We start from the raw sequence: 26227 nt of genomic DNA on the forward strand, positions 1-26227 counted from the left end.
TAGGCACTCAGCCCAGTAGCCAGCATTTTTGGATGTTCCAAGCTTACTTGGAGAAGACACTCTAATCTTGCCAGTTTGGAAATGACTGTGGCACAAGAGGAGGGCTGGAGCGAGGGCTGGAGTGAGGGCAGGGAGGAGAGAAGAGAGTAAATGCAAGTACAGGGCTGACAGCTGTGTTCCTAGAGCCTGCAGGACTGGTATTTTGATCTGTTGGCAGCATTTGGAAAAAAGACAGTGTCAGGTAGAGGGGCCTTTCCCGCTTGCAAATACCTAGAGGTGCCACCAGGGCCGACCCCTTTCGGCCTCCTCTTTGTGTGGCTGCAGAGGGATTTGGGTGGGGAGAACTTGGCTAGGAAGTGTATTTTTTTCCCAGGAATGATGGGGGTTGGTGGGAGTCTAAGGAATCAGGCACATCAGGATTGTTGAGAATGTAAACCAAGTTGGTTTTTCATTGGGAGAGAAAGGTAGAACACATAAAGCTCCTTGAAAATGATGATGAGATCCAGAGGGGAGGTGGAAAGCAGGAGCCAGAAGTCTCCCCCCCTTCGCCTCCTTTGTCGGCTGCAGAAATCCTCCCTGGTGTGTGGACAGTCTGAGCTTGGAATTTGCTAGCTGCGGGAGAAGGAAGTGGGAGGGACGGGCCATAGCAGCCCTCCTTCCCACTCGCCTCGCAGTCCTCTCTCCATCTAATGAGCGATAATGCCAGAAGCCAAGGCCTCGTCTGGATGGGAAAGCCTGGCGGGGCTAATTCTCAGGAGCTCTGGGGACGCCGCAGCTTGGTGTCCTGCAGATAACCAAGAGGGGCCCAGGGTGGAAGGAGTTGAATGTATCTCTGTAGTCATTCTGTATTTATCACGGAGGGACCTCTGGGTGTCCATCCTGAGTGTGTGGTGCGTGTGTGTGCACACACGTGTGGACATGCATGCCTGCAAAGAGTCACGAAGACCCGGGTTGATTTTGCTGCTTTTGACTGCGTAGTGCCAGGTGTCACTCCAGATAGATACCGATTCTTGGGGAGGATGTTTGCAGATGAATCAGTACACAGTTACCTTCGTAGTGAGGCTGTCACTAGCGCCTGCAGTTAGAGGCTGCAGGTGTCCGTAGAACTGTAGAAAAGCCCAAACTAGATGGAGGACAAATGCTTGGGAAATGGAGAGGATCTACCTCTTTTCTTTGTAATTTATTGGTTTTGGCACTTCTGGAATGCCAGTCCCCGCATTCCCAGCTCCTGCTCCATCCACTGCCATCTTAAGCCTGAGACTGTGTGTTTTTCATTTTCTAGCTCCAGTACCTAGCGTATTTCTTGATTTGTTTTTTTAAAATATTTATTTATTTATTTATTTATTTATTTATCTGGTTAAGCTGGGTCTTAGTTGCGGCAGGCCTTAGTTGTGGCAGGTGGGCTCCTTAGTTGCGGCATGTGAACTCTTAGTTGCAGCATGCATGTAGGATCTAGTTCCCTAACCCAGGTCACCTGCATTGGGAGTGTGGAGTTTTATCGACTGCTCTACCAGGGAAGTCCCTCTTGATTTGCTTTTAAACAGAATAATCATAGCCATTATCTCTTGTGCATAAAATATTTCACATTTTGAAAGTTTCCAGTTATTGTTTCATAGAATTAGAAAGTACCTCATTTGCATGTGAGAAAACTAAGGGCCAAAGAAGTCAAGTCACCCTCATGTTGGACCTTGGACTGAAAGCCTGGTGTTGCCAATTCTCTTCTCACTGACGGCACTGCCATTGGGGCCACCTTCGTAGGTACCGTGGATAGGGGAACACCTAGTGGGCAACTCGGGAGTTTAGGGATGCTCCAGCCTTCATAGCAAAATCTCCTTTATTGCTTGAGATTCCCCCTTCCCTTGGGTGGAATTCAAGAAGTCCATTTGGAGATGGATTCATAACCATTTGTTCTTGAGTAATGGAGGCCTTTGACATCCCAAAAGAAAGGGAAGAGGAGAGAAAAAAAAAAAACTGATTACCTGTCCCTGTTTCCCTTTTTTAATGTTCCGTACCTGGTAAGTTCTTCCTGGTGTCTAACCTAATGAAAACCTGTCATCTGTGAAGCTTAGTGGCAAAGGAAAAAAACTCCAGCCAGGCATTCTGTGTGCTCACTTAATCCTGAGGATTTCAGAGCCCTCAACAAGCAGGGGAAACCCTTGAGCCTTCCTTCCTCCTCCTGTGCTATCTTCAGTGGGCATGGGAGAAGTAATTTAACTTGCAATTTAAGCAAAGGCTGTGGGAGGCCCCTGAGCTCAAATTGAAGGGAAAAGGGATATTTTTGCCTTCTAGAGGAAGAAAACTCATTTCCCAATGCACCTCCACCCCTCCTCCTCTGCAGATGAGCTTAATTTTCTTCCCCTCCTAATGAAGATGGATCAAAGCCAAGCTATATATTCAAGGGGGAGCCAGGCAGGGGAGCTAAGTGAAGGGGTGAGGGGACGGAAACAGAGCTGCTCTCATGGAAAGGAAGTAATTAATTTTAAGAGAGAGCAAAGATAGGGAAGCCCTTGGTAATAGAATGTCAAACTCCAAATGCAGGTGGCTAAAAATTAAATCAGAGCATATGGAGTTTCTTTTGTTCATTCATTCACTTATTCATTCAACAAATATTTATTGGGTACCTACTGTGCACAGGCAGAGACCCCAAGCAGGCATCAGGAGAGGGCCCAGCTCTCCATAACCACAGCAGGGCTCCAATAACTGGATTAGGGATAGGGAGAGGTGGGATCTGGAAAGTGAAGCCACTTGTCATCAGGATAAAGCATTTGCAGAAGTACCACTAAATGGCTGAATATATTGACCTTTTGGATTTAGGATTAGTTGCTTAAATATCAGCAGCTGTTGACCCCAGCTATATCCACCCAGCTTGTCTCATCACGGGTTAAATAATTATGTTGTCCTTTTCCATTCACTGATTGCTTTGTTCTCTGACCGAGTTCTGTCCTCAATCCAAAAAATTAGATTAGCTCCTCCCTTTCAGTGTCTGTTGACATCACATAATTGCCATAACAACAGACTATGATGTCAACAGAATGCCTGGTGCTGCTGAAAGGAACCACATTGGCCAGAAAGGATTCTGTCATCCAAATATAAAAATGGAATGATATCAAAAGCCAGAGGAACTGAAATTTGATATCAAAAAAGAACATCTCAGCAGTATAAGATAACAGTGGGTCTGGAGCTTCCTTTCCTGGAACCCTTCACAAACAAACAAGGCACTTACTGAGACTGATTGGAGAGCAGGCTTGCCTGGAGGCAAGGGCTTGGAAGAGATGACCTTCAGAAGCCCCTTGCATGGAGGGCCCTAAGACACAGAGGACGTTAGGAAAAGGGGAGATGTGACCATCTTCGATCTCTGGAGAGTTCAGAGTAGCTAACAACAATGCAAACCTCCCTGCCCCAAGCAGATCTGACAGTTTCCAGCTGGAATTTATTATATTGCATCTGGGCAGATTTACAAAAATAAACACATGGTGACCCCCTCTGAGCCTCATTTGCTACCCTCTTCCTCATAAGATTTGGGAAGGAGCTTTTCTTCCATTTCACCCAAGCAAAGAAGCCAGTCCTCACCACCAGCTCTGGCTCCATGACACCCACGCCCATGTGCTTCACTTGCTCCCTCATCTGCTGGGCCGCCCCAAGCGCAGGGCAAGCAACCTGGGTCTGTGTCTAAAGGGAGTGTGTAGGGGGATGCTGCAGACAAGCTTCGTGTTCATTCTGCTCCCGTCCGTACTGAAGGCTGGGCAGGCTGGGAGGAGAGAGAGCTTCCCGGCTTCGGCAGCAACAACAATAGCAGCACGTGAATCTGGAGCCTCATTTAACCCTTGTGCCCACTGGGTCGGAAGGGTCTCTCTGAAGCAAGTGGATTTCAGCCCAAGGGCCTGCGTTCTGGGCTAGGAGTTGGGGAGGCAGGGAGGGCTGTCTTCCTGCAGGTTGGGCTGGCATGGGTTTTTGCCGTGCAGATGGGAATGCAGCCCCAGACTCCTCCGTCTGCCCAGCTACTCTGCGTCCTTAGCTCGGCGAGGTCAGACTACCTGGAAGTTGTACACCTGCTCCCTGTACTCCGTCTCTCCATTTTTGCATTTTCTCCTTGGGCACCTGAACTGAGAAGATGTCATCCCCTGCTCACTTATTCTGCCTCTGGCACTCTGCCGGGCAGTGTTCTGTCTGAATGCTGGGAAGCTGCAGACCCTCTAGGGCACCTGGGCACCCCTACCACCACCCAGGGAGAGGCCCTCCCCCTTCCTGGTGCTGGAGCCAGGAGGAGGGGAACGAGCAGCGCCTGCCGCTGCCACGTGCGCCTGGAGCTCAGCCACGGCCCTGTGAGCCGGACCGGAGGACTTACTTCTCAGAGGGATGGTACGAGCAGGGTGGCTGGTGGGTCCTCTGAGGCTGCCAAACAGGGGACAAAGCTGCCAAAAAGATGTTGAAGTTTCGAGCTGATCGACGGGTCAGGTAGGGATTTCTTCAGTGGACTGTGAACCAAGTGAAGTGAGAGCTGAGTTGGCAGGTCACTGGATCCGGGGACGTCAGAGCGAGGGGCCTGCCCGATGTGACCTGGAGAAGGGAGAGTAGTTAGGTCAATGGTTGCTGCATTGCAGTGCTTGTGAAGGGGAAGCTGTTTTGAAATTGGTAGCGCCGGGATGGAGCAAGGACGTCATTTGTAGGGGTTGCTGGGTAGGAGAGTCTGGGGCAGGAAGAAATTTGGTGTCCTCTGAAAGACTGGTACCAGCTGACAGCAGACTGTGAGTGTGCCTCTGTGTGTGTCTGTCTCTCCGTCCATCTATCCATCAGTGCCTGCAGGAGAGGTTCCAGCAGAGTTAGCAGAGGGAACGTGTACAGCAGAATGGGCCGAAGGGGACGGAATGGGTGGAGGGGTGTCAGGGGGGCAGGTGATCTGTGCCACTGGGAAACAGCAGAGACCTTGGTGCCTCAAGGATCTTAGCTGTCACAGACTGCCTGCCCCCACCCCTAGATGAGCCAGAGCCAGGGATGAGGGTGACTGGAAACAGCTACTGTTCCTTGCAAAGATCCCCTGTGGTTAAGTTGAGGAGAGCATCCTTACTGGACCTGGGAAGAAGGGAGGAGTAGAGTTTGAGAAGCAGGGAGCGGGTTATCAATGTGCTAGAGTTAGAACCCAGGCCGAATAGACACTGGCCAGATTTAGGGTCCTGGCTGCAAAACCAGATTTCCACAGAGGCTGTGGCCACTGCCCACTGGGCTTCTAACTTCCACATGTTTTTGGATTCGATCTGAACATGACTGGTTTGGAAGCTGAAAAAAATACCCTCTGATATGATCTTTAGCTTCAGCAGACATCTTAAGGGCTGGGAAGCATCCTCGGCTATGGAAAGGTGCTCTCCAAAAGGTTATTTTACTTCTCTCATGCAGCTGAAGGGATCACGCTGAGGTCTGTTTTCCCCTGGTGCTAGCTAACCTGCCACTTGCCAAGCAGAGCGCTGGCCCTTTGCTGTGGGAGTGCGTGGTGGCCTGGTATTAAGACCCACAAGCCGCCGTGCAGCCTTGGTAGGCTCTGTGCAGGCACCAGCTTCTGGGGGTGGACTGAGCATGCTCTGGGCTCTCACAGTATCTCCCAAGAGGGGTAGGTGAAGAGGACCTTAAAATTGTTCCAGCCCCCCACTGGCTGCACGCTTGAATCTCCCACAGCTTTCTTGCCAGGTGGCCCTCTGCTTGCAGAATCCATCTCAAACTGCTGCCATTTATGGCTTAGACCCTCTGCACCAGCCCCTCCCTAAGCTCTGTCTGCTGCCCTTCCTCCCTTACCTCCCTGCAGAGCCACCGGGAGCTAGCCTGGCAGCCAGCCAGCCAGAAGAGCCACAGCTCCCAAGGGAGCCTCCCATCTGCCTCTGCACAGACCCCGGCCCTGGCCCATGTTCGCCCCTGCTTCCTGGCAGGCTGTCCGCACTACCCTCCCTGGCCACAGCATCCCTTAATTAGATCTGACTGAGAGCCAGCACTCACCTCAATGCTGGACAGCTCCTGAGGTGTTGGCTAGTCAGGTAGTCCCTAGACGGGGAGACCCTGGACTTGGGGTGTGAGTGGGGCCCAGCCCAAGCTCAAGGATGGAATTTCTGGATGTCTCATTTCATTTGAAGAAAGAGATAGAGCAGGAGAGGAAGGAGTCCAAGGTTGCAAGAGAATTCTTTTAGCAAATAATGAGTGAGCGGTTTTTATGTGGAGCCCTGGCAGGAGTTGTCCCTGGGAGGGAACCAGCCAAACACCAAGTCTTGACTATTGGGGCCCCTCCCTGCCCCCCACATACATGCCCAGGATGGCCACTGAAAGGGTTAAGTGGGGTTTCTTTCCAGCCTGGGGATCTCTAGTAAGTAATTAACACTGTCAGAAAGACATCTTCCCACCCCCCTCCCCTCCCCTCCCCTTCCCTCTCCTCCCCTCCCTTTCCCTCCCCTCCCCTCCCCAGACGACCTTCTACAGCCCAGCCCTCTGTCTTGCTGCTTACGGTCCCACTGGAGGACAGAGCAACAAGCTCCTGTGTGGTCACCATCCCTGTCACTGCCGAGGGCCTGTCCACCCTATAGCCTGTGTCTCTGCCTTCTTCGTCTTGACCACAGCTTCTCTCTCTCTCTTTTGCCTCCACAGCCATAATGAAAGACGGAACACATTTCTACACCCACTGACCGGCCAGGTCCCAGAGGAAAACAAAAAGTTTGACTTGAAAATGTACGTTTACCCCTTACTTGCTGTTTGGCCTTTCCGTCCTTAACCACCATCATCCCGCTGCCTCTGCGTAGCTAGGAAGAGGAAGGGAGTGGGGGTCAGAAAGGAGAGCGGGAGAGGTTTCGGGTCGCTCACCTCAGTTCTGAGGACTGGAAACTTCTGAGACCCATCTGGCTTGATACCCTCAACCACTTTTTTCTGGAATCTTGCAGGTCCCAGGTTGGTGTATCCCATGGGCTGAGCTAAAGGAGTGAGACATGTCTGAGGCTGGCATATCAATCACCCAGGGCCTCTGAGGAGAGTAGTGAGGGAATCTGCTATGACCACGAGAGCCAAATGCTAGTTCCTCTGGTCTTGGCTCAATAAATGAAAGGAAAAAAAGATAATTAAATGACTCTCATAGTCCAAGTTCCAGAGTCCTAGGGTCTAGGTTTTTAAGATAAATTTGCAGGAAAAAAAGAGGAGACTGTCCAGGGTTACTGGTATATAATCTCGGAAAAGCAGCGGGAGCCACTGAGAGGACCCCTTGGGAGCGCTGAGGGGACCTAATTTGTGCTGAATGCTGGAACAGTGAATGCAGGGTTGGGAAAAGGGATGGGTGGCACCCATTGTTTCTTGGTCTCACTAGTCACTTCTTTTTTGGTCAACCTGAAATCAGATCGACCTTGGACATGTCCAATAAAGCAGGTGGGAAATGCCCAACTACCACCAACAGTGACCTATCCAACCACAACATGGTGTCCGAGGTCCCTCCAGAGCGGCCCAGTGTCCGGGTAAGTCCGGTCCCCCACGCAAGCTGTTGGGGAGGAATCCTAGGAAACGTATTAGGCTGCTTACTTTTTTCTGCAGGTTCCAAAGAGCAGGTGACGTGATGCAGGAAGTGGAGAGTGGGGAGGAAAGAGGGCTCAGACCAGAACCATACAGAAGACCAAAATCTAGACCAGAGGTTCTCAACCTTAGCACTATTAGCATTGGGGGCTGGATAATTCTTTGTGGTGTGGGACCATTCTTTCTCTGTAGTATGTTGAGCAGCAGCCCTGGCCTCTACCCACTAGATGCCAGTAGCCCCCACCCTGTGACAACCAAAAATGTCTCCAGACATTGTCAAATGCCCCCTGTGGGACGAAATTGCCCCACCCTCACTGAGAACCACTGATCTAGGGGGACAGCGAAAGAAGAATAACTCATGAAGGACATGGCAATTGGGCGCTCAGAAAGGGAGGAGGAAGGAAAAGACTGTCAGGGGGAAGAAGTAATCAGAGAAGAATGTTGCAAAGAGGTCCAGTAAGATAAGGGCTAAAAGTATCCATGGGGTTTAGCAACATCGTGGTAATTGGAGACCCTGATAAGAGCAGTTCAGTGGTGTGAGGAGGGCAGAAGACAAAGACAAGCTGGAGAGGGCTTAAGAGGAGATGGGAGGGCAGATACAGGACACTGAAAAGTAGAAAACTGCTCTTCTAAGAAACTAGATAGTAAATGGTAGTGTAGTCATACAATGGAGGACTCTCCGAAAATTAAAAATGGACTGGAGCGAGATGTATAACAAGGATAAATCTTAAAAACATAATGCTGAGGAAAAAGCAAGTTGTAGGATATGAAAAATATGGTATCATTTATGTAAAATGTACAAACATGAAAATTAATTCAGCGTTTTTATAGATAAGCTTGCAGTACAAGCATATAACCATGGACAGGCATACTAATTTGTGGTCAGTGGTCACCTCTAGGGAGTAAGAAAAGGTAATGAGATTGGGGAGGGACTCAAAGGGAGTTTCAGCTCTATTTGTCATGTTTTATTAGGGAAAGAAAACAACATGCAGTGGTGACTTAGTCCCTACTTTTCTGAAATGTTTGAAATATTTCCAAAAAAAAATTTTTAAAGAAACTTGACCATGAAGGGAAATGAGGGGTGGAGGGTGGCAGCTAGGAGATATGCAAGATGCAGAGAGGTTTTCTTTGCTCACTTTGTTTCGTTTCAAGGTGTTAAGGGCAGGAGGGGAATGACCCAGTAGGTAGTTTCAGGAGAAAGGGCATAGCCAATGAGTCATGTTTGTGTAGAGACAGGAGTCAGGTGCCAATTTGCTGTCAGCCTGGATAGGGGAGGGGCCCTTTTCCTGAGGCTGCATAAGAAAGGTATGTGAAACGTGGCGGTGGGGCTAGGAAGTTCGAGACACTCCCACCTGATGTTTTCAACTTTTGCAGGAAAGTAGGAGGTAGGGTTTTCTGCTGAGAAGAGTGGGGTGGATAGAGAGGCGTTGGGGGGCGGGGGGCTTCAGAATAAGCCCAAGGGTCAGTGGTCAACAAGGAACATTTGGAATATTGCCCAATAATACTGAAGGGTCATCTGAGGTCGTAGACTGAATCTGTGTGGCTCTGATCCACAGGTGTGTGTGGTTTTTCTCCAGCAATGCTATGGCCTGGCAGATGGTTGCATTGACCTAAGGTTGAGGGTTGCTGGGAAGCTGTGGCAGAAAGATAAGGAGGCTAGAGTATTACTGTGGGGTTGGCAGGGGAATGGCTGAAGTGGCAAGGAGCAGATTTTAGGCTGCAGAGAGCAGGTGAAACTATGACAGATGACGGACTGAGAGAAAAGGGAAAGATTTTAGGATTTACATATTCTGAGGGTGGTGGATGACTTCTTCAGATGGCTGATCTCCACATTACATGTGGGTTTTTTCAAGTAAAGTACAGAAAATAATTTCATTTCCCAGTTTGGGAGGTACTTTATGATAAACCCCAGTTTCTTCTTTCCTTCCTTCTACAAGTATTTACTAAGTGCTTATTGATCGCTGGACACCTTGCTAGGCTCTGGTGATAAAGAGATGAACAAAACAAAAGTTTTTCCCTACAAAGAGCTCACAGTCTCGTACGGGAGGCAGAAAGTCCACAGTTCTGTTGCAGTGTGACAGATTCTAGACTATGAGAAGATTCTGAGAAGAGGGAGCAGCAACTACTCTGGGAGAACAGGGAGGTTTCGTGGACATGGGGGGCCTGCACTAGGCTGTGAAGGATGAGTTGGGATTTGGTAGTGGACAAGGGAAGTGGGGTTCCCCCGCCTCCCATGGTGAGCAAAGCCCTAGGGAGATGGGAGAGAACCACTCGGAGTTTGGCATGACCAATGGTGGTGCCTTTCTGGCAGAGTGGCAGAAAGTGGGTGGTGGCCCAGCCAGATCTTGTAGACCTGTCCTTGTGTGCTGTGCTGAGGATTGGAATTCTCTCCTAAGTGATGAGAGGTAGTGAGAAATTTTAAGCAAGAGAGTAGTGTAATTAATAAAGTATTTTAGAAAGATAACCTTAGTTCAATACAGAGGGTAGACAGCCAGAAGCGATGACAACCCGTGAGGCACCAACAGCGGCATTGGAGAAGAAAGGACAGGCTTGAGATCCATTAAGAAGACAGACTTGTCAGCCCTGCGTAAATGATGGTGTGGAGGAATGGAGGGAGGAGGGGACGGTGTGAGCTTGTTCAGAGTTCTGGTTTGGGCCACTGGGTAGATTGTGGCCCAGTCACAGAGATGAGAAATACGGTAGAACAAGTTTGGTTAGAAAGAGGATGAGTTTGGTTTTGCGCTTATTTAATCCTAGCTGGACAACTAGTGAGCAAATGGACTGGGACAAATGAATCTATATCTAGATTCATTCTAGCAAATGAATCTAGATCTGGATTAGGGAGTTTTCAGCATATTGCTGGCAGCTGAGGCAATGGGTATGGATGACATTACACAGGCACAATGTATGACGAGAATAAAAGAGTAAGTTTGAGGTCTATCAACACTTAGAGTGGAGGTGGAGATTGAGAAGGACTGGCCACAGACGCAGATATTGAAAAGTAAGGAATAGTGCCCCAGAAACCAAAAGAAGAGTTTCAGGAAGGACAGAAAGGTTCACATTGTCGGTGCTTAAGAATGTCAGGGACTGAGTGGCCTGAGTTGACATCGCAGGGACCATTTCTGAAAAGAGGTGGAGGAGGTTTAGGAGTAAAGGGAGGAGAGTAAGTCAGGACTCTTCCCAGCAGCCTATCTCTGAGGAGAAAGAGAGGGAAGGGAGGGAAGGTGTTACCTGACAGGGACAGTTGGTGGAGGGTGGAGGGGGCAGTCAGGTGTGTGTGGGTGCGTGAGGGCCAGTGAGGAGGAGGAGAGAGAACGATTGAGAGAGACAGAGACAGACAGTGAGAGAGAGGAGAGAGAGAGATTGAGAGAGAGAAACAGAGACAGAGAGAGAGACAGACAGAGGGATGCTTTAAGATGAAGAGACCTGAGCATGTTTGCTTGGGAGAAGCAGCCAGTGGAGGAGGAAAAAATGAAGACAGATTTGAGAGGTTATCAACGAAGCAAGTCTCAGAGGAGACAGCAGGCTGGACCCAATAGCCTTGGAAAGGAGGAAAACGCCTCTTCTTCTGACATTGAAGGGAAAGAGACAAGGAGAGTGGTAAGGGCAGTAATTTTCTGGGTAAAAGGGTGTGAAATTGAGGAAGCGCCTGTCTGACAACCTCAATTTTCTCTGTGGGGGAGGATCCAAGCCACTGCGGGGAAGGCAGAGGCAGGCAGGTCGCTGGGCTCGGGAGAGAGGTGAGGGTGTGCAGCGGAGCACCAGGGACCGAGGGGTCACGGTGGCCTCGTCTGTACTGTGGTGTGATTGTTCTCCAGCAGCGCCATAATCTGGCTGTGAGTGCAGGGAGGGTGGATAATTTGATTAATCTGGGATTTAGAGTTTCAGAGAAGGTCAAGCAGAAAGGCACTGGATAGGGTGTTGGTGTTGGAGAGTGCGGTTGATCTATTCCACCAGGGGGCCTAGGCTTTGTAGGGAAACAACTAACACCAGGAGATAGCTCATGGATCCAGGAGAAAAAGGCAAGGATTGAGGAGTTGGGGATCGCAGTGGAGTAGAAAAGCTGGTGTCGTTGAGGGATGGCGTGAGACAGCCCAGAGGATGGGATGCTGTGATCAGAAGATGGGGATATGAGAATTGACAATGCTGGTGGTGAAGGGGCTTGGGAGCTGGCCAGGTCTAAGGTGTTGCCATGGGAGTGAGTTGCTGGGGTGGAAGTGGAGGATTTTGGACTTGAGGACATCAAGGTAGTTTAAAGTTAGGCCACTGGATGGGTCATCCTCCCTCTCACTGTGGAGCAATGAAATTGTCCACAGTGATGGCAAGACTTAGAATGGAGAGGATGACTGATATCAAAATCCTCAGACTCTGAAAAAATGATCTAGAAGCTGATAGTGGTGAGAAGGGCTAAACAGTGAAAGATCACTGATACTTCGAGAAAGAGAGATTGTTGCCAGAATGTGGGGAACTCCCTGTGGCAATAAGGAGCTAGGAGAACACCCGTACATCCTCCCTGCTCTGTGGTGTGTTGGACATTCAGGAATGAATAGGGGACTTCCCTGGTGGTGCAGTGATTAAGAATCCGCCTGCCAATGCCGGGGACACAGGTTCGAGCCCTGGTCCGGGAAGATCCCACGTGCCGCGGAGCAACTAAGTCCGTGCGCCACAACTCCTGAGCCTGCGCTCTAGAGCCCTCGAGCCACAACTACTGAGCCCACGTGCCACAACTACTGACACACGCCTAGAGCCTGTGCTCTGCAACAGGAGAAGCCACTGCAATGAGAAGCCTGCACACCTCAACGAAGACCCAACACAACCAAAAATAAATAAATAAAATAAATACATTTATAAAAAAAAAAAAGAATGAATTGGGCTTGGAGAAGATGATGACGTAGGGAATTTACTTGAAGCTGAGTGGGTCTGAGAAAGCATTATGAAAGAGGTAAGGAGTAAGGCCAGTAGAGAAGGATAGGCCAGGAGTGAAATGAAATATCTTATTTTCTCCTTAAGAAAAAACAAAAAACACACATCGCTGTGAGACAGGTAGGACTATAATTTTGAGCCCAATTTTAGAGATAAGAAAAAGAGCCAAAGAATTGAAAGGCTGTGCCCTTGAGTTTGTAAGAGATCCAAGCTTCTCACCTGGGCCTCTTAACGTGAGGGCCCCCAGGGCCCTGGAGAGGGATAGCTCCCACCCAGGGCAGCTCCCCTTGCGGGTGGAGCAGGAAGGAGGAGAGGAAGAGTTAAGCTGGCTGCTCTCTGCATCCCTAGGCCACCCGGACGTCCCGCAAGGCCATCGCTTTCGGCAAGCGCTCGCACTCCATGAAGCGGAACCCCAGTGCTCCTGTCACCAAGGCAGGCTGGCTTTTCAAGCAGGTGAGGCCTCCTATTCCATTCTGCCCACCGCATCCCTGCTTTCTCCTCATAGCGCCGTAATTCCTCTGTAGTTATAACAGCCCATGTATATTTTGCTATGTCCTTCCAGGTCCTATTTTGGTATATCTCTGTGAAATCTCCTAATTTTATAAAGTCTCAGAGAGGTTGAGTATCTTCCCAAAATCACAGAGAGAAATTAGTGTTATATTTGGGAATTCAGCCAGGTCTCCTGATGGGCAGATGCAATGACTTTGAAATACGCTGTCATCAATCCTATCAGAGCAACCCAGTGGCTCAGTCGGCAGGGCCCTCTTGCTATGAAGGGAGGGGGATGTCTCCTCTAAGTCTAGGGGTCCAGTTCTCCTCGTTGACCTGGCCACTATCCCTGCCTGACCTTCTGCTCACTCTTTCTGGCTCATCGCTGTACCGTTTATCTTCCCTGGGGGAGACACTGAGGCCCAGAATGACAGAAGTGGAAGGTCACAGGCAATAATGTAATGTCATTCCCTGCCTCTAAGGGCTCTTGGGGGTTGCTGCCACTTGTTAGTGGCAGAGCTGCAAGCAGAGGCAGGATGTCCTTATAATGAGTGCAGCACTCTTTCCACTGCACACACCCACCTCCCCAGGCCCAGGTCACAGACTATCCTGTCTGTTCCCCACTTCTCCTGCAGGCCAGCTCCGGGGTTAAGCAGTGGAATAAGCGCTGGTTCGTTCTGGTGGATCGCTGCCTCTTCTACTATAAAGGTGAGCTTGCGCCTGGCACTGGCAGGGGCTGTGGGAAGCCAGGGCCCCCCTCTTTCTCATTCTGCCCTGTCACAGGGCTCGGTTTCTGATGGATGTTGGGGGTGGAGGGGCACATATCCCCCCTGTGGTCTCCGGCACCAGTGGCACGTGACAGGGGATAAAGACAAAGCTCACTTGCTCACTCATTCACTCACTCATTTCACATTCGACAATATTTACCGAGTGCCTACTAGATTTCAGGCAGAGTCCTAGGCCCTGGTGGGTGGTGTGGTGGATGAACAAGACAGTCAGATGACAGAGGGTGAAGTCCGGGGGAGGGCGTGGGTGGGAGAAGAAAAGGAGGAAGAAGAGGAGGGTCCCTGGTCATCACTAGCAGGTCACCTGCTAATTGGACCTTGTATGTTGAGCTTCCCCCATCCCACTGGAATGTGTGATCCGATCTGTGTAGGCAGGATTTTTTGGTCAGTTTTGTTCACTGCTGTATCCACAGCACTGAAAACAGCACCTGGCACATAGTAGGTGCTCAATCAATGTGGAGTAAATGATTATCCCCCAGCTTCTGCCCTCTTCACCCACCCCAACATTCACTCCCTTTCCTCCCCCACAGAAAGGAGGGCAAAACTCTTATAACTTTGGTGCAGCAGCCTCTAGGAAGTTATTTTTAAAGTATGTACAGCAACAATATGGCAAGCAGGGCAGGGAGGAACTAGGGAGGGTTGATGACAGTGATGGTTCTGTCACACTGATGCCGCGCAAGGAGGCCTGGGCACTGAGGAGAGGATAAAATGATGTAGCAGCAGGAGTGGCTGTTTCCTTTTCCTGCATGCCCTGGGAATGGCAGAGCTCTGATTTCTCCAGGTCTCCTGGGAGCAATTCACTGAATCATTAACTTTGGCAAACAAAGGTTGTACCCAGTGACCGCCCCCCCGCCCTTAGAACACTGCTGTCCCTGTGCCCTGAGGCACCTGCATCCCAAGGAGAGAGACCAGGAAGGGGATGCACGTCCAGGGTCTAGTCACAGAGGAAACCCCAAGATTGAGGGAGAAGAATCTGCTCAGGCTGGGCCCCGGGATGTAGGGCCGCACAGGAGCCAGAGTATAACGGAAGCTGGAGGGAAAGCCAGGGTCTCTGCAGGGAAGGCACTCTGGGCCTGGTGTGAGGGGAGAAACTTATGAAACTCTGAACTCAAGGGACATGGAGATGGGGGGTCACTATGCACTGAGAGATGCTCTCAGGAGACCCCTAAACACTGGCCAGGACTCAGCCAGGCAGGGGGCCCACCTCCTCCTGGGGTTGATGGCCTCTGCCTTCCTGAAGAAGCTCTGGGTTCCCAGCCCTCCTGTTCCTTTGGCTTAGTCCATCCTCTGGGTACCATGCCCAGGAAACTGGACCTTGGGCTTAGTATCTTGTGCAAGTGATGAGTAAGGGGAGAAGGGGAACTAGTGGAGTCTGTAACCCCTGTGAGATTTCTTCTGAACCCTAGCTGAGGGTTTTACAGGGTCTCCAGCCCCAGGAATAAAGAGCTATCCCAGGGAAGTGGGGAGGGTCTTGCCATGGCCTCATAGTTAGCCCCAACCTCATGGTTCCCACACAGCACCCCTACCCTTTCGGTCTCCTGCTGATAGCTGGGGGCCTGGCTAGCTAATCCATCAGGCTCCTTTGGAGATTCGGGATGAATTATGCAGCAGCCTGATTGTTAGCCTGCTCCTGGGGATCAGGGGGCCACGCAGGGGCGTGTCTCCTGTGCATACATGGGGACTGTAAAGTCAGGAGAAGACAAAGCAAGCTGCCAGGTGCCTGGGAGAACCTTAGAGACAGTTACCCAGAAGAGCCAGAGCCGAAGATTCGAGCGTCCACTCTACCGCGCCGCGTCCCATTATATCCTGTTCCGTGTGTCACTGTTGGAATCACCTTGTTTGGAGAGGCACTGTGGATGGGAGGGAGGTTAAGAATGGTAGCTCGAAAGTTAGACTTCTTGGGTTAAAGACTAATCCACCACTTTCTACTTAAGTAACCTTGGACAAGTTATTTAATCTTTCTGTGTCTCAACCTCCTTACCTATGTAAAATGGAGATCATAAGAGTACCCATTCATAGGATTGTTGGGCAGGTTAAATCCGTTAAGCCTTTAACTTAGAACAGTGCCTGACATATAGCAAGCACTCCAAAATGTTGGCTCTTCTGTGCTTGTTTGCTTGCGTACTGGAATGTGAGCTCCCCAAGGGTGGGCGCTACTACTCTTGCATTCACCTCTACAGTCCCCAAGTCTAGAACAGTGCCTGGAGGGCTGCCACGCTCCGCAGCTCCAGGGAGTGTGCCTCTTGCTGTGCAGAGCGCGCCCCGTGCGGTTGCGTGGTGGCCCCAAGTGCCTGACAAATAGTAGATGAGTAACAGATATTTGTTGGTATTTATCCTAATAGGGCTGATCCACTCCGCCCCCCTCCCCCCCGCACACGTACATCTCACTGTACCTCTATTTTCGCGACAGATGAGAAGGAGGAGAGCGTCCTGGGCAGCATCCCCCTCCTGAGCTTCCGGGTGGCTGCGGTGCAGCCCTCAGACAACATCAGCCGAAAACATACCTTTAAGGTCAGTTGGCCTTCCTCTCCCAGGTCAGGCAGGGGAGGGAGGCCGGCTCTTCTAGAGCACACAAGAATGGAGCAGCGTCGAGAGCCACCTCCTTAGGAATCCCAAGTGGTAGTACTGGGGGCAGCAGGCAGTGGTCCCCGGGCTCAGTACAAGCTGTTGTAAGGCTCACGTGAGGCTGCGCCGGGACCCCTTCCTCTTCTCTCCCCAGGGTGAGCCTGTAGAGATGAGCTTCAGTGGTACCACAGTCTTTCCTGGGGGAGAATTAGTTATGTGCTGAGGCCATGGACCCTCTGCCTGGTGGCCTGGCACCTAGGAAATCCCTCACAGCAGAGGCAGGAACTGTGGGCGGGTGGGTTTCTAAGATCCATTCTGGAAAGTCTTCCTCCCCACTTTAGGCCCAGGGAACTAGACCCCCAATCAAACTTACTCAAAGGGTCTCAGATGCAAGTTGTTCACTACTATTTAGTGTACAGCATGTTCCCACTGGCCCATGTAAGGGCCCTCAATTTGTCATTTGTCCTCACTTTCCTTTTTTCCCTTTGCCCTTCAGCCCTGCTGCCTGCACCCTGTCCCCTCTTCAGCCCTTGTCATGGGCCAGCACCCTAGTATTTTTGCCACCTTGGAAAATGGGTTTGGTAGGCCTGTGTTTTGTAGTTTCCATAAATGACATGCTCTAATTAAAAAAAAAAAAAAAATCTTTGCAGAAAGTTAGGAATTGAGTTTCATTATAATTGAAAGCTACAAACCTCACAGAGACACAATTTGAGGGAATAAGGGCCCAGGGAGATGGACCTCACCTGCCTGCTCAGCGTCACTCCTCGGAACCCCTGGGGGATCCACCCATCAAAGACGGGACTGCAGCTGTCTCATCCTAGGCCAGTATTTTTCCACATTTAAAAATTCATGGCCCAATAAGAACAGTGAAAATTCCATGCCCTTTTCGTATTTTATGATGCAAAGATCATAGGTTCTTTTTCAATTTCCATATATAAAATTATGATATCAACCATGTATTTTCTTAGTACAAAGCCCTCTCTCCCCCAGTTGAGAATTGCTGTCCAAGACCCTGAAAACCCACAGGTTACTCGAGGGCAGCATCCAAGTTCCTGGGGGCCCAGAGACTCTGCCCTTTCTGTCCTTCAGCTCTGGTCACCTGGCCACAGAGAGGTGGGCAGACACATAGATGCTGCTCCGGGGAACAAAGAGGGACTTCTTAGGCATATAATTAGTTTCCAGCCTCCAAGGGTCCTGTCTGCAGAATGAATAATCAATAAAACACTGGCTCCAGGGAGCCGGATTTTAGCTGGGGAAATAGGAACAGGCTGTTTAACCAACAACAAACAGGCCTGCTATACACAGACACGCACACACACCCACACAGTCAGACAGCCTGTCTTACCCTTCCCCTCCAGACCTGCGCGCGCGCGTGCGCGCGCGCGTGCGCGCGCACGCACACACACACACACACACACACACACACACACTCCAGCTAGGGAGCTCTGCCGGCAGCCGCATTAGAACAACGTCCCACTGACTGACACACCCCTCCATAAACCCCAGACCTCTGTGCCCATCAGCCCCTCTCCTCCTTCCTTTTCCCCTGAGGAGTGCACTGCCTCTTTAAAACCCAACTCTGAGGGCTGTGCTCAGTGGCCCACAAAAGGTTCGGATTGTGGCTATTCAGTGGCCTTTCTCCAGGGAAGGGAGGGGAGATGAGACAGATGGGAGGCTTGTCCTGCTGGGGCCACCAAGCGAAACCCTCAGATGGCCAGTAATGAGCCAGCACTGTTCCCACCCAGCCTGCTGCTGAATGGCCTTCCTCTGTCCCTGCAAAGCCCCGTGGGGGCTCTGTGGGCTCATCCATGGGGGCACCTCCCTCAATTCTCTGGTCCCCTTTCATGCTTCCAGGCTGGTGCCCCCTCCTGGCTCCCCATCAATCACCCTGTCTTTTCCCAGGCCCTCTGCCTTCTCCTGTCACAAGCTGTTGTTCCCGCGCCTTTGCTCTCTCCTTGTTTCCCCGTGGGTATGTTTTGTCCTCCAGCTTGACCGTGAGCTCTTCAAGTGCTAAGAGCGTGTCTTTGCTTTCCCTGTGACTGGCACCCAGAGCAGAGCTCTGCACACACAGGATGCTCACTGGATGCTTAGCAAATTATTTGCTGCCACTCCTACCAGCCCAGGACACACCCACTCGTCCCACCTGTGTGTCTCTCTCCTCTACAGTAACCCTGTGTTCTCCACCCCAGAGGGCTTGCCTGGGCCCCTGCTCTCCATATCCCTGTGCAGTTTCAACCCCCAGATGCCTCCTTACAACTTCACTGGCTTTTCGTCAGCACCTCCCTGTCTGCCTACCTGCTGGTCAGCCCTGCTGGAGGGTGGGGACTGGCCGGATCCAGATGAAGGAGGCCCACCTCTGTCCTTAGAGAAGTAGGATGCTCCCTCACTGGGTAATGGGTCCTGTGGAAAGACATCATGTGCTGGGGAAGGTGCTGAGGAAAAGTGAAGGTCCAGCTGGGAAAGCACTCGAAGGGTGTGGATTTGACACTGTTGCTTAGGAGAACCCTGGGGCTTGGTCAGAGGAGCCCTGTCTTCTCTCCTTCCAACCCCCAGAGACCCAGGATTTAGCACCCAAGGGGTCATAGGCCAAAGTGAAGTCCACATCTGAGACTCTTAAACACTTTTGGATCTCTCATGTTGAATGGGATGAACAAGGCTAGCTGCTTTTTCTGGGAGATTGGTCTCACCTAGGAAGTGTTCTGAGACCCCAGAAAGAATCTAGCACTGGAGCATCTTTTCCTCGTGGACCCTCCCCATCAAACAGATACATCAGTTAAGGCCAGAGCAAAATCTCGAGTTGTTTACAGTTGCAGGGCTGGTCGGGAACAGAGCTAGGATTAGCACTGGGCTGCCCTGCCTTCTCTCCTCAAGCAACCCAGGTTAGCCGGGTGCGAGCTCTCCACCCCGACTCCTGGTGGGCTGACCTGAGCCTTGCTGGGTGCTGTGGTCCCAGTGGTGACACTGAGTAGAAGGGACTAGTCTGAATAGCTCCCCACTTCCCTCTGCTCCTCAACGTTCCTGTCACGTCTCCTGTCTCTCCCTCTGGTGTTCGGTTGACCTGTTCTCTGCTTCTCCTCCTTCTGGCCGCGTGAGGACCCCTCCTCTGGACAGGAGCTGGCTTCTGGGTTACCGCCTGCTGCGCCTGCTTGCAGCCGCCAACTAGGTAGCGTGCTCTGACTGTCTGTGCATGCCCCCCGTGTGCCCGCGCTGTCCCGCTGCGCGGAAGAGTGCCAGCTCTCAGAGGCTGAGCTGGGGCCGAGACTGGCATGTGGTTGTGGTAGGGGGGCATCTCTCCCGGGCATGGGGTAATTGCCCTTCAAATCAAACATGGAATTTGACGGGAGAGCGGGCGAGGTAATTGTCCCTCAGGTGGGGCAGGTCAGCTTACCTGGCTATTGAGCTGCCTAGTGGTGTCCAGAGAGCTAGTCAAGGCAGACACTTGGATGCCAGCTGGAGCACTTGGGACAGCTGTGGGCCTCCTCACATTGCCCTGAGCTCCATATGGGGCGAAGAGCTGCAGGTCAGGGGAACGACCTGCCTGACCACCTGTCCTGTGGGCGTGGGTGTCTTCTCCCCACAGGTGACTGTGTGCTGGGTGAACGAGGCTGGGGACAGTTCCACGCACTGCCTCTCCCCACAGGCTGAGCACGCCGGGGTCCGCACCTACTTCTTCAGTGCCGAGAGCCCCGAGGAGCAGGAGGCCTGGATCCAGGCCATGGGGGAGGCTGCCCGAGTACAGATCCCCCCAGCCCAGAAGTCGGTGCCCCAAGCTGCACGTCACAAGTGAGTGCCGGGGACTGGGCATAGGCGTGAGGACTGCTATTAGAGAGAGAGAGGAGGGGTGAAGAGGCGCCCATCTCTATGCCCTTGCTGAGCCCAGCATGTGGACTTGAACCTCTGAGAACATGTGAACCAACTCCTTGCCTCCCAGCAGGGTGCCTGGCTAAGTGATTTCAGAGCCTGTAGTCTCTTTTCCCCTGGCCAGCTCCTCCTCTTCTCTCTGAGCTGGTGGAGGCCAAGAGAGAAGCCAGGTTCCATCCGGGCCTGGCCAGGAGCCAAAGACCAGGGTCATTTGCTCGTCTTGTTATGCATACAGACTTTGTGGGACTCAGGTTTGAATCCCAACTTGGCCACTTGCCCACTGTGTGACCTAAGTGTAAGTTACTTAACCTCTGACCCTCAGAGACAATAATCATAATCCTACCTCATAGGGTTGTTGTGAGGACTCAATAGTATAGGTAAAATGCTTGACATGCAGCAAGCACTCAGTATGTGACTGCTCCTGTCACTTCATCCCGTCATCACCCGGAGTCTCAGCACCTGTCTCTACTTGAACTGGGCATTGAGTCTTAAGTTAGATGTTAACAGGGATCCGGCAGAAGGAAGTTTTACAGTATAGACTCCAAGTCTGTGTACATGTCTTGAAAATGTTTACCAAGCAGTGTCTCAACAAGGATGCTTGACTATGTTGAATTGGGGAAGGTGTAGGGAAAACATTGTCATGAGATTCCATCTTTGCTTTGACCAAGGGGTGGAATTCCAGAACTTCACTCATTCTTTTCATAAATATTTACTGTAAATAGAAATGTGTATAGGGTGCTAGGAAAACAAGGTAGGAAAAGTCTGATAAGCCCCTACCTCATGGAGCTTATACTCTAATAGAAAGTCCTGGAAGATGCTTGTTTGGGAGAGGGGAACTAGCCTCTTTCTATGCCTGTGAAGTTTGAGGCAACAGCTTCAGCCCCTGGTGCGCCTGCCATGTTTGATCTCACACAGTCCTACCCACCCTGCCAACGAGGAGCCCAAGACTCGTGGAAGTTAAGTAACTTTCTAAAGGAGAGCGGGCTGACCTGTCACAAACCTCTGCAGCTGAGACATCAAGGATGGTTCCGATTATGTGTAGTGTATAGTGCACACCAAGTGAGGGGGGCTGGGTCAGGGACAGACTACAGGAGAGACCTCGTCTGGGTGAGGTTAGTCTCGGCCATAGCTAGGAGGCTGGACTCAAGGCGTTTCAGCAGAAGGGAGCGGAGGGTGACACACGAGGAGGACCAGGAGGGCAAGACGAGCACATATGCACAGGCAAGCTTGGATTATGCTTTATAATTGCCCAGGCTGGAGCAAGAATATAAAATGGTAGGATTTAGGAAACAGAATTGGAATTCATTGAATCCTGTTTCCATCACTGCCTTCCTGTCCATCCTTCTGCACTCCTTTTCTCCTTCCCAGTTTCCCCCAACCTGAACTCCATGCTGGGCTGGAGTCCCTTACAACATCTCCCTTGGCATCCCACAGCCACGAGAAGCCAGACTCTGAGAACATCCCACCCAGCAAACACCACCACCAACCCCCCCAAAACAGCCTTCCCAAGCCTGAACCAGAGGCCAAGACTCGAGGAGAGGGTGATGGCCGAGGCTGCGAGAAGGTGGAGAGGAGGCCTGAGAGGCCTGAAGTCAAGAGCGAGCCTCTGGTGAAAGCCAATGGTGTCCACGCTGGACCAGAACCAGCCCCAGACCCGGGCAGCCCTTACCCTGAGGGCCCAAGGGTCCCAGGAGGTGGGGAGCGGCCCACCCAGCCCAATGGCTGGCAGTATAGCTCCCCAAGCAGGCCGGGGAGCACAGCTTTCCCACCTCAGGACTCAGAGAGTGGGGGGCACCGGCAGAGCTTCCCGCCACGTGCCAACCCCGACAAAATCGCCCAGCGCAAGAGCTCCATGAACCAGCTTCAGCAGTGGGTGAACCTGCGCCGAGGGGTGCCCCCTCCTGAGGATCTTCGGAGGTGAGGCCTGGTGGGGTGGGGTGGAGTGGGGATGGTGTTCCGGCTGGGGGCTGGGGCTGGGGGAGTGACATGGAGGCACCCTCTGTTGGAAACCTTCTGGAAGCCAGGCTGAATTGGGAAACCAAGAGAACCCCAGGATTCCCTGCTTGCCCAGATGCTTACTAACCCCATGGTTCCATCTGTAGAGTTTGCCCCCTGCCCCTGATTCTTGCTCCCTCTGCCTACTTCCTTCAGAGGAAGGGACAGAGCACCCAGTGCCTCTCACAGGACATTGGGCGGCCTGAAACATGCAGGCAGTCACAGCGAGGGGCCTTTAAAGCTGTTCCAGCCAGACATCTGTCCGTGCTTCCCACCCTTGTACAGCATCCAGTGTTTCTACCAATGTGAGACTCACTAACTGCCAAGGCAACTCACTCCGTTTTTGAAGCTCTAACTGTTTGCAAGCCATTATTTATAAGCAGTTTTTTAAAAAGAAAAACGTTGCCACTCATTGGCCCTAGTTCTTCCCAATAGACCAATCTACTTCTTTATCTAGTGACTGGCTTTCAAATATTTGAAGACATTTATTGGACCTGATTGTGTTGATCAGGGCAAGTGGGTCTGCCGCTCCTTCCCTGGGGGTCTGGGAGGGCAGCTCACTGCGGTGGTCTGCCCTGCCCTGGGGAGAGCGCCTCACTAGGGTTGAGTCCCAGGAACGGACTGGTTGGGTCCTTGACAGAATCATAAAATCAGCGAAGGCGTCCCTTTGTGCCTCCTCCGTTGTCCCCCCCCAGGTGCCTGGTGCACGAGTGCTCCTTCTGCTCTTAGCCTCTCTGGAAAGAATCTGATAAATTGGTTCATGCTGAGATAGAGATGGCTAATACGGCTTAAAGTTTCTCCCCAGGGAGACAAAGAGACAAAGGTGGAAGCTCTGAATGGTGAAATTTCTGGCCTCAGGGAACTGGTTGAGGGGGAGAGCTTTGAGGACAGGTCTTTCCTTGCACTTCTGGAAACAGCCTCCGTGCCTGGGCAGTGGGCGCCCCTGTATGCTCGCAAGGTCAGCCTAGGGCACCGTTCACCTAGTCAGACCCCACTCTAGGCTGGAGGACAAGGAGGAGGGGCTGGGGCACGGGCAGGGGGCTGGGGGCGTGCCCATTTTGTCTGGCTTCCTTACAAAGTCCTCTCTGTGTCAGTCCCTCTAGGTTCTACCCTGTGTCCCGTAGGGTCCCTGAGTATTACAGCCCCTACTCCTCCCAGTACCCTGATGATTACCAGTACTACCCGCCAGGGGTACGGCCGGATAGCATCTGCTCCATGCCGGCCTACGATCGGATCAGCCCACCCTGGGCCCTGGAGGACAAGCGGCACTCCTTCCGGAATGGAGGCGGCCCCGCCTTCCAGCTGCGGGAGTGGAAGGAGCCTGCCGGCTATGGGCGGCAGGATGGCACCACCTGGATCCCCAGCCCCTCCCGGCAGCCTGTCTATTACGATGAACTGGATGCCGCCTCCGGCTCCCTGCGCCGCCTGTCCTTGCAGCCCCGTTCCCACTCTGTGCCCCGCTCGCCAAGCCAGGGGTCCTACAGCCGCGCCCGCATTTACTCCCCCGTCCGCTCACCCAGTGCCCGTTTCGAGCGGCTGCCGCCTCGCAGTGAAGACATCTATGCTGACCCTGCTGCCTATGTGATGAGGCGGTCCATCAGCTCCCCCAAGGTGAGCCACCAGCCTTCCCCTCCTTCCTCAGCCCCTGAGATCCCCCAGAAGCCTAACACGATCTGCTGAGAAGAGGTGGAGATGCAAGGGCATCTGGGGACATGGGGTCACTGGGCTGTGTCACCAGGACCAGGGATGCTGCCCAGGGGGAGCCATTGGCCCTGCGGTTCTATCCATAGGAGAGCAGCCTTGGGGGCTTTGCCTTGCCCCTGGGTAGGAACACTGCTCTCTGTGCCCATCCCCAGGCTGTACCAGGAGCCCTAATTCTATATAAGAGGACAGAGAGGGTTCTATCTTTTCAAATCTTGAGGACCTGGACAGATCATTGCAAGGATATTGCAGTGGTTAAAGGCTGTCCATTTTAGTTTGAAATCTGCTCTGGGACAGGTTACAAACATCCCTAACCTTGAACTTCAGTTGGTGGGGAAGTCCATATCCCAGCCGGACCCCCTCACCTCTCCAATCCCCTTTCTCTTCCAGTATGATTACCTGGGAGACAGGCGGCCAGTCCCTGCAGGACTGTTCCCCTACAACTACCCACCATCCCCCACGGTCCACGATAAGATGGTACGTCCTCTCCTCCCACACCACTTCCCCTCAGGACCTCTCCTCCCAGGGCGGGGCCAAACTAGGGCAGACGCAGGGATGCTCTGTGCCCAATGCCTGGGCCGTTTGGTCTTTAGCAGTCTCTGGATACCTCCTCCCTCCGGCCTGGACTCTAGCCCCAATATAGAGAGTGGTGTCTGTTACCCCTCCTCCTCTGTGACACAGGGCAGAGGAGCAGGGACAAGATCTGGAAGCGTGAAATGTCCCCATTCTCTCAATCTCAGAACAACTCCTCCAGCATGCAGAGGGGCCTGGACAGGGGGCTTAGGCTGTGGGCTGGGAAGAAAAGTTAAGCTAGAGCTCCCAAAACAGGCATGATCTTCTAGTCTTCTTCCCCCTAAGCGTACTTGCTTCAAGCTTGTCCTTGCCTGGAATGTCACTTCGGGGGGGAAAGAGACTAGAAGTCGGATTGAGGAAGAAAAGATTTTCCATACTGTGTCTCCTCCTACTTTCTCTCCCCTTTCTACTTGTGTCGCTTCCGGGAATTTGTTCTCCTGAGAATTTTTGCCTCCACCTGGAGAACTCGAAGCAGATGCTCCACCTGGGGAGTTGGGGAGAGCCACTGGAACCAACCGGCAGAATCCTTGTCCCCGACGGCCTGTTACTGACCCCTCTCTCTGAGTCTCCTCTGCTGGTGTCCAAACTCTATAGCCAAGACACACAGCAAATGCACCCATCCATAAACAGCGGATTTTCCAGAAAACTCAGAAAAAGCTCCAGGAAGTGCTGACTAGATGGCTTCAGTGGTGCTTCCCTCTCCCAGGGCAGGGCCAGGCCGACCCAGGAGCCTCGGAGTGTGTCCCTTCTCTCGCTGGGCTTGTCCAGCAAACAACCTCTGTGGCTGCCCGCACCCTTCCCCCCTCCCTTCCCTAAACTCCTCAAGGCCAGAGAGGCCTCTCTTTGTCGCTGCCCAGCTAACTCTTAACTGCTTTGCTTCCTTTTTATTGTTTTCTTTTGTCCTGTTCCTGTTTGTTTGTGTTGCTGTTGGGCTCCGGGTAGGATGAACTTTTAGACCTTCAATTGCAAAGAAACCTAGAGTATTTGGATCAGCAGGTAGGCAGAGCTGGTGCCCCTTACCATCCCCCTGCCCTCCCTTCACGTCTCCCTGCTCCTCCCCGCCTTCTCATCCTCCATCCATTTGACAACCTTTGTTGGCAAAACCAGGACACAACAAAGTGGCTTATATTTGGTTTGCACCTTCACACCCCTTCTCTGCAAAGCCCTTTAGGGCAGCTGGGAGTTTCCTGGGGAAAGGAGAATTGTAAATTACCACATGAATAATTAATGTCACCGCCTATTTGTTCGACCCAGATGGAACTGCCCCCAGGGGGCAGGCGGGAATTTGCATTTTTGCTGGATAGAGTTGCAGAGACAGGGAGGAGCTCTGTGCTGGGGCCTAAGAGGCTGAGGATTTAGTTCAGCCTGAATCTGGGGAGTTAGCCTAGCCTATTCCACAGGTTGTGGTTAAACTCCACATTTTGTAAGCGAAGGACCACAGACCTGCCCTCCAATGATTTTTTAAATTATGGTAATTCAGTATATATGTTAGTTCCTCTGCAAAGTTCTTTTGTATACCTGGCTCATGTTTTCCTGAGAATTCAGTGCTGTAGGCAGAGGGAATGTTATCAATCCAGTGTTACAGATGAGCATCCTGAAGAGGCAATGAGTGTCCCCTTGTGATGAAAGCAATCGGCTGCCTGGGTTCTCACCTTTGGCTACCTTGCCTTTTGAGACTATGGAGGCTGTGATACTGGGTTTAGACAGGCCAGGGGTCAATATGCTGGGCAATTTATATGAGCACATACTCATATTAAGATCTGTGCTACAAATCATGGGGGACCTGGATGTGTACCAGATCCAGGTGG

The 26227-nt window shown here is 51.9% G+C and overlaps 1 protein-coding gene across 6 annotated transcripts in view; it reads left to right on the plus strand.

Moving 5' to 3' along the window:
* The window catches only part of PLEKHA6 (pleckstrin homology domain containing A6), a 138012-nt gene that overhangs the window by 86777 nt on the left and 25008 nt on the right, over window positions 1-26227 (plus strand). For 2 of the 6 annotated variants that reach the window (XM_082396380.1, XM_082396381.1), the window contains exons 4-12: window positions 6622-6702; window positions 7358-7472; window positions 12799-12903; window positions 13575-13647; window positions 16135-16235; window positions 19870-20072; window positions 21585-22067; window positions 23240-23756; window positions 24237-24323. In XM_082396380.1, coding sequence (XP_082252506.1) covers window positions 6622-6702; window positions 7358-7472; window positions 12799-12903; window positions 13575-13647; window positions 16135-16235; window positions 19870-20072; window positions 21585-22067; window positions 23240-23756; window positions 24237-24323 — 1765 coding nt within the window. Of the gene's footprint in view, window positions 1-6621; window positions 6703-7357; window positions 7473-12798; window positions 12904-13574; window positions 13648-16134; window positions 16236-19869; window positions 20073-21584; window positions 22068-23239; window positions 23757-24236; window positions 24324-25361; window positions 25416-26227 lie in introns of all 6 variants that reach the window. The other 4 variants (XM_082396384.1, XM_082396379.1, XM_082396383.1 and 1 more) reach the window with 4 other exon arrangements.

This window comes from Balaenoptera borealis (assembly GCF_965194805.1).
Source record: "Balaenoptera borealis genome assembly, chromosome: 1".
Taxonomy (NCBI): Eukaryota; Metazoa; Chordata; class Mammalia; order Artiodactyla; family Balaenopteridae; genus Balaenoptera; species Balaenoptera borealis.